A 13,100-nucleotide genomic window follows, 5' to 3' on the forward strand; every position below is an offset into this window, starting at 1 on the left:
CTGAGAGCACTGATACTGGCTTTCCGTCTGTGTGCATGACCACTGGGTTCCAACCTCTAGACTTTATGAATCCTTTGAATGGGCTAGATGTGCAGTTGTATAGTTGAAGGCTTAGCATGGTGCATTAAGGTTGCATGGCTAAAAATAGTGCCTCTGTCAGTTAGCAGAACAGCAGATAGGCTGTGAAGCCACAGATTGGTAGTTTTGCCACATTTATCAGAAGATACAGTATGTCCCTCAGTTCTTCTGTTCATGAAAACTGAAGATGCTGTAAATTAACTGCAATAAAAATAAACACTAAGTTTTTCACTCTGTATCTTGAAAAATGTTTCAAATTAATCTTTTAGCATTTCTTCCAACATTGCAGTACCTTCATTTGGATGAATTGTTGTGAGTTTAGATCTCAAAAATTAGTGAATGATGTATCAGTGTGCAATGATGCCTTCAGGGCTCAGTCGTGGGAGACACAAGCTCATCATTTGACCCTTTGACTTGTTAACGCAAAGCACGGTATCAAGGGATTTGGACACAGATGAGCCATATCCTCTGCCTTTTGCCATTTCTCTCAGAGGAAATGGATTCCACATCCCCTCAATGCAACTACAGTCGAAAATGCATTTATTTCTTTGAAGAGTGCGGACAATCTGTGTGACTAAAGCACTCACTGCGCAATCCATCCCCCTCACCCAAGACCCTTTTTTCACAGTGAGATGGGATAATAGCCAAACAGCATCAGAGCTAACTAATGTGACTGCATAATAAACAGATGAGTCAGGGAGTATTCATTTGCATATCATCCCAACCTTATCAGAGCTTCTATATTGTGAATATTTTGTGATTGCCTACTACCAATGAATTAGCTGATGAGTGCAGTGAACATAGTGAATGCAGAGTCCAAATGGCTGCAGCCCAGTGTTGAAATGGTGTATTTCTATGATGGAAATCATTATACATCTGCAGAGTAATTATAAAGTTGTCTAATAGTTGCTGTCTGGAAATACAGCCCCCCTCCCCTCCTGCCTGTAGCACTGACTGCTGTATTGAATGTAATTACTGGGAACTTATGCTAGAGGGAGCTAATTAATAAGGCATTTGTGAGTGGGAAAGAGGCTTTTTGAATACAGCTTAGCTATCATTTTACTTACAATGGAGAGCTACTTAGAATTAAAGCAGTATAAGTGGATAATTATGCTAATGGCTCAATTTGGATTTAAGATATGGTGGCAGGCTGTATTTCTAGATGATCACTGCTATTGCATTACAGCGGCTCTCGCACAGGTTCTCTGTACATATGTGGGCTTGTATGTTCATATTATCTCGCTGGAGATGTCAGATATTTTGTCCTGAGGCCACACAGTAATGTGTGTGTGTGCAGTCTCCTCTGACCTAACTTTTTTTTTTTTTTTTTGCCTCCCATACAAATAAACAAGACCTCTGGGCAAACTCGCTATGAACTTCTGCTTCTTGTGACGTATGCATTTTCTTGTCTTTGTGTATTCCTTGAACCTCATGGCTATATCAACTGTTTAATATGTCAATTTTCATTAGCGTATTGCATGTTAATATAGTCCATGGTACTCCAGCTTTGACATCACTCCCAGGACAGTGTTTGTTCTCCCTGACATCAAAACAGAAAGCCTTCCTCTCAGTGTGGACGATGATGTCGACTGGCCTAATTGCTCTTTATACTTCTCGTCTTCCTTTAAAATACCCTCCAGGATCCTGCATCTCCAGTTCTCTCTACCCTGCCTTTGCCCCCTAGAAGCTTACTGTTGAGCACCAAACTTGCCTCAGCAAACATAGGTCTATGTATGTTATGTAAGGCCCACTATAAATAGGTTCACCCGCGATCTTTTGTCTTTACCTGATTCGCTCTTAGCCCAACAGTTTTTATTTCTGGAGAGAGCTGTGGAAGCTAGTGCAATGTAGAGCTGGCCGTTTCCATAGTTACTTTTGTTAGCTGCAAGCTCTTAACATTCTTCATCTGTTTCCTCACATGCCTGCCGTTAGCTATTTGTTTGAATCTGTTTGCATTGCATGTCCTCGCAATGACTGTATGTGTATCGATCAAGCAGTAATGGAAACAATGTTCAAATTTTTTAGATTCATATCTTTTCATACATGTTGTGATGTCACTGGATGGAAGAAAGCAACAAACAGAAACTAGTGTGGGTGCAGATGAGTCAGAGACTAGAATATGTAGACCTATTAACTTCTGTTGGTCAAAAGTACATGCAATTAGTCCCATGTTGCGTGATAATGATTTTGTGTAGTGGATGTTATTGAGTTTCACTTTGAGGGGATTGTTGTTGTATCTGGGGAAGTAAATAACTCAGATATTTGCATTCTGACACTTTATCTACGGTTCATCAAACATTTTTGAATCAGTTGTGGAGTGATTAAAAAAAAAAAAATCACTGTTCTGTTTCATGGATTTCTCTTAAGAAATGTGCTTGCAGTTAGGTAACAGCAGGTACAGTAGCTGGATCAGGCCCAAGAATCGGACTGTCAGAGTGCTGCGAGCATTGGATTCAACAGAGAAGAGGGCAAGGTGGGAGCCATGCGAGTGCAGTGTGTGTGGAGGAGTCTGGGGGCATGGTTAAAGAAACACTGGGGCATTCCGCAATCACGATTGGAGAGCTGAATGTGATTCTCACCCATCCCTGTTGTAGAACCAAAGAGTACAGGCGGCTGGGGACCAAAGTGGGCGAGTGCGAAAGTATTTTTGGATCGCACGGGAAACCTGCCGCACCAACAGCAGCCGCAGCATCGGGGCCTGGTACCGGGCTTCCCTAACCCACTCCCACTCTCAGAGGAAGAGCAGGAGAGAGATGTTTCTTCAAGAGAAGAACCACGCTTCCGCTGCTTTTATTTTTCTTATTTGTGCTATTTTTCTTTCAATTGCCCGGTGTTTGAATGATGATGTAGTATATATAACTATGCAGAGCCCAACATGACAGAGAGAGAGAGAGAGAGAGAGAGAGAGAGGGAGAGAGGGAGAGAAAATAACGAGATTGGCAGCTGAGGCGAGTATCTTGTATTTATAGAAAGTCGTGTTTCCGGCAGAGGTTTCTGTGGTTTTAGCACTCCCAATCCATTTTTGCGGTGTCTTACAGGCCCTATTGTATCCATGTTTAGATTGAAGATGTTCCCTCATCTAGCGCCTTGGGGCGAGATTTGACTGTGAGACATGTCAGAATGTGATTTGGGGGAGGCAGATGGATTTCTCCAGCTCTTGTGCAACCCTAGCTTTCGTAGGATTGCTCCAGCAAATCTGCTTTGCATCCACAAACTTAAAAAGGCATTAGTCAAAAGTACAACGCAGCACTTGAGGCTGAATGTAAATGTGTGTGCTGTATGATATATACATTTCATTACTATATGGATGCAGGCAAAGCTGTAGCTTACCTCGTTTTTTTTTTAAATCTCAGGTTTGTGTTATAGATTCAGTACAGTGTTTTTTGTATAACCTCTCCAGATCATGGTAGGTTTGAAGTGCTTTTTTATATCAAACAGCAACGACAGCCTCTGCATCTCAGTGGATTTCCTGGTATGGATCAGGTTCTTCTATTATTTACTCTCAAACAGTGTGGGTTGCATAGTTGGTTGACAGGATGCCAAGGCATTGAGACTTTGAGGAGCCACTGTAACTCAAGTGAGATATATTTCATTTTGAAGTTAGATTTATGAGTATAAAATGATCGTGAATGTGACACCAGAAACAGCCTACACTTAAAATCCTTTAGTCCTGAGACAAAAGTTAGTGTGGGTTTTAAATGGTTAAGGTCTGAGAAAATCAAGACAGTGGAGCTTTCCACTAAATTTAGAATTCCCCTTGGAAATCCATGGATGAGAAACTGGCTACCGATTTTCAATAACGAGTGAAAGTCCCCTACTTATCTGATTTTAACCAATGTTCATTTCAGAACAAAGGCAATAATGTTATCAAGAGAATAGCAAATGATAACTGATTTTGCCACCATGACTGCTGGACGGTGTCAGCTCAACTCTGGTCTCTGGCTCAGACTTGACTTCATAGTCTCATATTCATAGGGATTTGAAAATCTAAGTTCTAAAACGGTATGTACAGAGCACAAATTAGGTGTAATATCATCTATTGATGTGCCTGTAGTTTTTGTCAATAGCTTGCACAGTTTTGCAAAATCAACATGCCACAGCTTGTAGGATTCATCTTAAGATGTGTATCAGCTTTGTCAGAAGCAGAATGTAGTATCTTATCTAAACGTTAATGCTTTTATTTTTAGATGTTGTTTCTTTTATAATAGACAACAGAGTCCAATTAGATATTTTGTTATTATAACATTGAAAAATAATATCAAAAGTCAAAATAAGAATATATAGACAGACATTACTGTCCAACCTATACTTCATCTTGCAGCTGGTTATCTCAGAGGGCAGTCACTCCTCACTGCTTCTTCACCTCTATCAGGCACTCGAGTGCAAGCAAAACTCCCACACCCTGTCCAGGAGTGAACCTGAAAATAACGTGGCCAGGGGTTTACAGTATAAAAAGGGTATTTACATTTCCCTGGGGAACAAAGCTTAGCAGTTATGTAAGTAATATAAGGCATTGCACATACAATCAGTAAAGCAGGAGTAATGCAGTCAATGCATAATCCACAGAGATTTAAATTCTTTTCTGTTTGACAGTTTGAATTTAGTGAGAATAGGTCTGTAGTTGTCAGGACATTGATTTTTTTAAGCAAGTAGGGAATAAACTACTTTGCAAAATACAGTTTATGTAGTGAAAAATGAGATGTGTTTTTTCTCTACAGGAGTGTTTTTAATCACTGTTTGTCAATGTTGGTCTGTCTGTCGGTCCACAGACTGAAATATCTCGACAGCTAGTAGATGGATTACAGTGAACATTTGTACAGACATTCATGGTCCCCAAAGGATAAATTCTAATGACTTTGGTGGTCTTTTTGACTCTTCATGTGGTGCCACCATAAGGTTTCTAGTTTGTCCACTACTTTGGTTTTTGACAAAATACCTGCAAAACTAATGACATTCCTTGCAGCCTGACCAGTACTTTATGTTTAGTGCTAATTAGCAAATGTTAGTATGCTAACATGTTGAACTAAGATGGCAAACATGAGATAATTTATGTTTTGAATTGGCGCTATACAAATAAAAATTTACTTGGCTTGACTTGACATAATCATTATACCATAATCATAATACCTGCTTAACAAAAGCTTGTTAGCCTTTGCATTGTGAGCGTGTTAGCCTGCTGTAATAAGCACTTAGCTCAAAGCACAGCCTCGCTGCTGGCTGTAGACTCTTAGTCTTGTTAAAATATGCATTGAGATGTATATGCATAAATTCATAGTGATGACATAGATAGGATGGATGAATGGATAGATGGATGGATGGATAGATAGATAGATAGATAGATAGCTCTATATAGTTCTATTTTAGGTTTAGTCTATACGAAAGCATGTTCCACTTGCACTTTGCTGAAACTATCCATTCAGGAGAAAAACTATATCCTTTCATTAAAGCAATGTTTCATCTTTTTGCCATAGCCAGCACTTTGAACCTCTTTTGAAGTCAATATCCTTGTTAAAACATGGAAGCAACTTTGTATTGCTCTACATTCTTCCTCTACCTACCAGACCGTTCAATAAGAAACAGGAGCATTTTGTCTCACAGTGCTCAGATGCAAGGGAATAAAACAAAGGCTTTCATTTAACTTTCACCAGTATGGAGTTACCCCTGCGCTATAATGTCAGTAAGTGCTAACATTACATAAATCCATTACTTAGTCCCTGTGCTGTGGCATTTTATGGAGGAGAGAGGTTAGCCACACTGCAGTTATCATAACAGCATCCCGTGATCTGAACTCTGTGTGATCAGATTGGTTTTAATAGACTCTGGATTACTTGGAGGCAGTTCCTCAAAGCTAAACATCTCTGGGCCTAGAATTAGAGTGCACATCTGAGGTGAAAACGATTTGTTCCGGAGAATGTCACTGCTGCAATGAAAGAGCTTATACGCTATTATCATACACTACCTTAAAAAGATGACAGGGAAGCGACTCAGAGATCCTTTGATACATTTTCCACCACTCAGTACTGGAGGAGATAACATAAAATTTGAGTAGTCTAGTGTAAGCAGGCTGTTTATTATGTCTATTAGTCTCTTTGCATTTGTGCTACAGTAGATACGATACATTTTATTCCATATAACCCACAAGCTTTCTTATCTTCGGTTAATCTTGTCCATAACAAAGCACACTTGGATACTTTTCAAATAGCCAGAGATCTAAGTTCACAGGAGCCTTTTCATTACGTCTCAAAATAAGAAAAAAATCCTGTGGTTATCGGTAAAATGCTGTCTGTAGTGGTGTGAGAGAAATGATTTTCTGCTTTGGTCCACTTACCTTATAACATTTGTGCTTGTGTACAGCCATGTGCACATGGTGACCCCTTGTAACAGGTTCTGTGGCCATTGTGAAAAGTCCAAATGAAAAGTGATATCCCCTTCTTAAATTGTTTCATTTGAATAATCTTTAGAGCCTTGAAGATGTAAAACTATACATTATACAATAATGAATGAAAAAAGGAATGATTAACGAACAATCTAAAAGATCATTTTAGTGGAGTCTTTGGAGCCTGTTGGTTAAGATGCATACCATTTGATGGCAGTACTCCTGGCTTGGCTCTGGCTATGGACCTTTAATGCATTTCACCTTTCTTCTCGCCTTCCCCATGTTCCCTGTCTATCTCGACTGTCTGCTCTTTAATAAAGGTTAAAATGCCAAAATCCACTCAGTGTCAATCTAATGCAGTTCTGCACAACTGTTCTGCCATAAAGTCTACTTTTGTAATGCCCATAATGTTCAGTTTTTAGATGTCATTGTTAGTGGTGGTGTTGTACTTGGAGGTTTTTCTATTATTCTCCCCCACTCATGTACGTAAATAGGTAGAGAAAAAAATTACAAACACCTCCTAATATAATGTAGTTCAGTACAACACCACCTTTAACTATGACCTAAGTAGTAAACATGTAATAGAATTTACACAATCCCGACAAAGTCACAAAAAATGTAATGTTATAAGCTTTGTAAAGGTAGATTTAACAGCAGGTTGCATGGGTCTACCTAATAAAGTGGCCACTCAATGTATAAAAATAACATAACATTAATGTTTTGTAGCAAAATTTAGCATTATAATTTTCTCACTCCGATAATCACCTTTTGATCCACTAGATTAATTTTGTGTTCCCTTGTGAGGGTACCTCCAACTCCAACAATAGCAGGAGTGGAAGACGTATTCATATCATTTGCAACAGAACAATATAAAATAAACTAATTGCAAGTAAAAGTCCTGCATTCAAACTTTAACTTAAATAAAAGCACACTGAATTATCCGCAACAAAATGTACTTAAAAGTATAAAAAGTAAAGGAACTCATTATTCAAAATAGTTCCTGTCAGTGTATCTTAATAATACTTTAATGATTTAGATGGAGCTAAATGAATGGCTTGATGAGCGTTTCTTGGGTTTTTGGATCTATAAAAAGGCAGCATATTTTATAAAATGAGAAATTTAACAAAAACAATGTTTATTGTGTAAAATCTTAATCTAAAGAGTAATAGTGACTATAGCCTATAGCTTTCTAATAAATGTAGCTGAGTATAAAGTAAAATGTTTCCCTCAGAAATATAGCAAAAGAAGCAACAAAACAAACAAAAAAAGAACGAAATATTCAAGTTAAGTATGAATACCATATATCAGTTGAAGAGTAAATGTCCCTTGTTATTTGCATTGTCTTGCATCTCTATAGCAATGGGGAAAAACAACTGAGTATAGCCAAGGGACTCAAAAAATCCCATAATTGTGATGATTGTGTAGGACCTCTGTATATTGCTAATATTATACTGATTAAACTACAGGGTCCCTGCTCATGTTGTATCAACAGGATCCTTACAATTATGTTGACCACTGCTTCTGTAGAAAAAAAATGCACCACAGGATTAAGGCAAAATCATTGCAGTAGTAACGACCAGAATTTCCCATAGTCCTCTAGGGTGTGATTGGATTGATGTCGTGCAAAAGAATGATATTCACATGAACACAGAGCCACAGGAACCATTTAGTGCAAAGCAACAAGTAAAGGGTTTGTGCGCTGCCGGTTCATGTGTGATTACACAGCTGAATGCTGCACCGTCGCTATCCATGGTCCTGAACCTCCAGCCGGTGTCAGAGGTCTGCTGCACACTGCAACGTCCTATGAAAGAGTATCGACTTTTTGTAATAGGAAGTGTGACCACGGAGTGCACCCAGCAACAGATGCGGAACTGAAAAAAAATGCTTTGGGGGTTGAAATGTCATGTGAACAGTTGGGTTCAACCACTGAACACCTCAGGGGTGTTATCGACTCCCTTCAATGCTTTTAAAGGCCAAGGGTTCGTTTAGACTGGGCTTTGCAGTTATTCGCCCTGACGGTGTAAGCGACCACAATTTCCAGCGGCCACACGAGATGAAGGGATTTTGTAAATCTAATCAGTGGACTGCCTGGAAGAGGTGGTCAGTTTAACTGCTGAAAACATCTAGAGCATGCAGTCTGGATAGAGAGGGAAGTGTCTGGAGAGAAATTTGCTGAACTGGACTGCAGGTTGTTCTTGTATTTGACTTAAAGAAATTAGTGCACCCGTCCTAACTTATATTCAAAGATAATCTTTCGAACTCGGATTTAGGAGAATCGACTATTATCTGTTTAGGTTCCCGCAGTTTTGCCTTTTATCGTTTAATTAATCAACCTTTAGTGTACTGCTTTTTAATCTTCACTGCAAGCTATTACACACACAGATGAACAGTGTCGGCTGTTAGATCTACAAAGAACAGCTATAGTCCCACCTCTGAAATCTGCACTGCTCTTACAGCTTTTTTAGATATGTATCGTGTTGCGTCAGTGTGTTGATTTTGAACTTGAACTAGTCTCCAGTATTAGCCTTCCTTAAAAGAAAAGAGACCTTAAAGGGAAAAAAAACTACTATAGACTGATTCTTCTATGATGACCTTTTAGTAACAGGGTATTATTCTGATCTTGCATTATTTTTTTCTGTAGCTATGTTTAGGATCATAAATATATTCCTACATCATGTATCATATATTTTCTGGCATTTTATCTCAGTCCCATTATTGTTACTTTAAAGAACATGCAGTGTTTTGTTTGCTGTAATATCTATAGACCTTCAATATCTTCCTAAAACATGTTATAGATTATTGTAGCGTTTTATTTTCATATCTTATAAACTAATGCATCATTATAAAACATAGGCCTACATTTCCCTAAACTTTGTTATATGACTGATGGAAGCAAATATTTTGCTGTTTCGTCAACGGGTTTTTCCAAAATAGTGTCTCTGAACTCTGACATACAGACTAAATCCAAGTAAGTCTATCATGTTCATGGAATATCTGCTGTTTATTATGTTATATTGTAAATCATGTATAGTAAGGAAATCAAATTGTCTTTTAGTTGCCACCTTAATCAAAAATATTTAATTTCTTATTTCCCCAATTCAAAACACAGTGCTTAAGACTCTGAGAGTAGCCTATATCTGTGTCGTTACTCGTTACATTACCTTCAATACCGTCCTCAATAGGCGGCTCAATGCCTTCTCATCCCAAAAAACGGGAATATCCCTGTAAATTATTTTAAAAGAACAAGTCAGCCATCTCTTTATTTTATTTTTGCAATATCTTTTCTCTGATACCATGAGAGGACCTGCCAAAACTAATCAGCGGATGGAGGTGGCTACTACACCGTTTGGGATAATTCACCTTCAGAGTGATATTTTGAGAGGTGGAGGGCTGGAGGCTGATACCAAGAGTGACGACTTCATATTTTCATCATTGCTTTACTTTAATATGCTTTTAATTGAAATAATGACTCGATAATATGCAAAGAAATACCCTTATTACAAACGTTTTACCGCCTAACACTGGTCGCCACTTGTTGCAACGTCAGACTCCATCTCTACAGTATGGGAGGAGGGAGGATTGGGAGGAGGAGGGGTGAAGGGGGGGACTCCGTCACATCCTCTGTCCATATATGGGCATGAAGTTTACACGCAGCGGGGAATCCTCTCACTGGAGCTGATGAATGGGGAGGAGGGCCGAGGGAGCTGCCAAAGTGTATATAAGGAGAGAGAGGGGAAGTCGCTGATGTGAAATCCACAGCAAGCAAATACCTACCGAGGAGCAGAGACGAAAAGGAATACCTTTAATTGCTTTTTACACCTTTTGACACAGACCACTTTGGATCATTTGTTGAAAACCATCAAAAGGGGGGTTGAAAGAAAACAGTCATCTGCATAATTTGTTTTACATTTTCCCCTTTTACCTTTTTCCCTGGGAGAGACGGACTTCTAAGTGCATCATTATGTTGAACAATATGGATTTGAATGCGAAAGATTCTTTTTACCCCCAGTTTGACAATTGCAACAGTTCTTCCCTGGGAATGGAAAACAGCGTGCGGAAAGATAACCAGGAGGTGTATGTCGATGCAGAGCGGGGGGTACCTGCCCAGTTTGGCCACGGTGAGTTCGCATCTTTGCACAGTCGATAAAATGTGCATGCATGAGAATTAAAATGTGTTAATTATGAGTACCGCGGGAAATAGACGACACTTTTAGTGCAGTCGTGTATATGAAGGCGTCTTGTCAAGGCATTCCTGTGCCAAAATACGCATGCATGTTTATGTAACGCTGATTCTCCTCACCGTTTAATTTGCACTGATTCTCAAATATAAAACACTCGCGATGACAAAGTTTTGTCTCATTCTAATTCAACAGAAGGAACCCCTGCAACCCTCAAAACCGAAGCTTCCAACTCGGAATTTGCTTTTAACCCCTGCGAGTGCCCAAAAGACACCTACACCCCCTCCTCGCTCGCCTACTCCGGCAGTTTCTATGTTGAGGCATCTCAGGGAGCGCCGTGCAGCACTGAAACACTCCTCAATATGATCACTGAGATCGTGGGTATATCTACTCTGCCACTTTCAGAAGTGCAACAGAGCGGCAACAGTCGGGGAACTTATCCATCGCCTGCGCCAATGGACAGCAGCAGCAATGGCAATTTTGGAGACCCCGGCCCCAAGAGGCAATCCTACACCTGCTCCGGACCTACTCCTCCTGTATACTCTCCGGACCAGACATGTCCGAGGTATGCTGATGATCAGGCCGGCAGCCAGGCCCAAGACCCGTCCACTTCCCAGCTAAGCTTCGGCTCCTCCCGAGCTCCAAACCAGAAGAAGGCTGAACCAAAGTCAGAGGCCGCTTCTTTCCCAGTTGTGGTCAAGAATGAGTTTGAAAGCAGCTGCTACGAGTGGGGAACATTTAATAAGTCTGACTGTTTGGAGACGAGTTTCCAGACAGAAACCTTCCCGATGTCAAGCGACTTCCCCCCCGATCAGCAAATGGATGTAAAGGAACTTTTAGACACGTTCCCCCCAATTTGTCCCAACCCAGAGATGGAGTTTAAAGTGGAGGGAGGAATCAAGCAGGAACCGTGTTTCTCTGACACCTGTTCTCAGAGCTACTCCAGTCCTCTATACAATAATTACCTCCCACCACCGCCGATGGGCCTCTCCTCCAACCTGAAACCCTTCCCCGAACCACCACAGCCATCTAACCAGTGTGATTCCTTATACACATCACCAGCTTTACCGAGCACCATAGACTCCATCCTGTACTCTTCCTTGTTGCCAGATTCTTTTGCCCAAAGTTACACTACCCGTGCAACGAAGCCCCCCAGGGCCAGAAAGAGCCCCGCCGCCTCTCACGGCCCAGCCAAAGAGAAACCCTTCACCTGCCCCATGGAAAGCTGCGACCGGCGCTTCTCTCGCTCGGACGAGCTCAACCGACACATCCGCATCCACACGGGCCACAAACCTTTCCAGTGCCGCATCTGTTTGCGCAGTTTCAGTCGTAGCGATCACCTCACCACCCACACCAGGACTCACACCGGGGAGAAGCCGTTCTCCTGCGACGTGTGCGGCAAACGGTTTGCCCGGAGCGACGAGAGGAAACGGCACGGGCGCGTACACCTGAAACAGAAGGAGAAAATGGAAATAAAGCCACAGGTGACCGCCGGTGCATGGCCATTTACTCTTCCTGAGGGAATTTGAAGACACGGCTATGTGTCCACACATATAATATTAGGATCTTTCCGTCTTGGAAGATAAGCCAGCTGACTATACAACTTGATATCTGAGTTGGTCTGACTGGCAAGCCAATGCCTGACATAAGAGGTTTTGCGAATATTGCAGTTTTTGAGGAGCAGAGAGGGAGAAAGAGGTCTGCTTCGGCCTTATTGCCTGCTGCTGATGGTGCTGACTTTATGCAAAGATGCATAAGTTGTAAAAGTCGGTAACCAGATCAACAGTGACTTGTTGCTGATACTGTCAGTAGAGCCAAACCTCTCTGCTGCGGCATTGCATGACTGCTGTTCAGCACCTCTTCATCTGGACAGCTCCAACCTCCATCCGCCTCTGAGCCTGGATGGATTGCACTTACAGATTATTAATATCTCCATTTAAGATTCTTATTTTCTGCTTTTAGCATTCTTAGAGCAATGGTTTGGACTATGTTTCTTAAAATGCATGTTTATGTGTTTTCTTTCCTTTAACCGGAATATCAGCCACTGTCAAGGTACTCCTTCACTCCACAGTGAAGGTTATTGACATGAATGTAGGCTAACATAATTTATGGCTTTGACCATAAAGCTGTCCATCTTTGATCAAATTTAGTGTTTGTTTAACTTCTTATCATTTGGCTGTCAGTGTTTTTTGTCATTGGTCTTTGTGTTGTGTTACAATTGTTTGGATTATTACAATTGTGAAAGATATATCATAAATGGGAAATAAATATATTTGTATTACTGTACTTCTTTGTATTTTTATAGCTAACTGTATATTTTACATTTATCACATTTGAGTGTCATTTCTAAGGTGAAATGTATTCTAAAACATTAATAATGTCTTGGTTTTTTGAGGGCTACTGTTTAGTAACACAATATTTTAAATGTTACAATTTGATATCAGAAACATTTTCACACTTCATCCCAT

The 13,100-nt window shown here is 40.4% G+C and overlaps 1 protein-coding gene across 1 annotated transcript; it reads left to right on the forward strand.

Moving 5' to 3' along the window:
• The first annotated feature begins 10,415 nt into the window (after positions 1 to 10,415).
• LOC111236646 (early growth response protein 2b-like) lies at positions 10,416 to 12,178 on the forward strand. Its single transcript, XM_022765461.1, has 2 exons — positions 10,416 to 10,572; positions 10,828 to 12,178. The coding sequence occupies exons 1-2, from the start codon at positions 10,416 to 10,418 to the stop codon at positions 12,159 to 12,161; spliced, it is 1,491 nt and encodes a 496-aa protein (XP_022621182.1). The 3' UTR covers positions 12,162 to 12,178.
• The last annotated feature ends 922 nt before the right edge of the window (positions 12,179 to 13,100 follow it).

This window comes from Seriola dumerili, unplaced genomic scaffold, assembly GCF_002260705.1.
Source record: "Seriola dumerili isolate Sdu_G_001 unplaced genomic scaffold, Sdu_1.0 BDQW01000686.1, whole genome shotgun sequence".
In the NCBI taxonomy this organism is placed as follows: domain Eukaryota; kingdom Metazoa; phylum Chordata; class Actinopteri; order Carangiformes; family Carangidae; genus Seriola; species Seriola dumerili.

What these genes read in the sequence shown, in the direction of transcription:
- LOC111236646 (XM_022765461.1), top strand. Translation starts at nt 10,416, where the DNA reads ATGTTGAACAATATGGATTTGAATGCGAAAGATTCTTTTTACCCCCAG. An exon ending in ACCTGCCCAGTTTGGCCACG is followed by an intron (nt 10,573 to 10,827) that starts GTGAGTTCGCAT and finishes CTAATTCAACAG; the next exon opens with AAGGAACCCCTGCAACCCTC.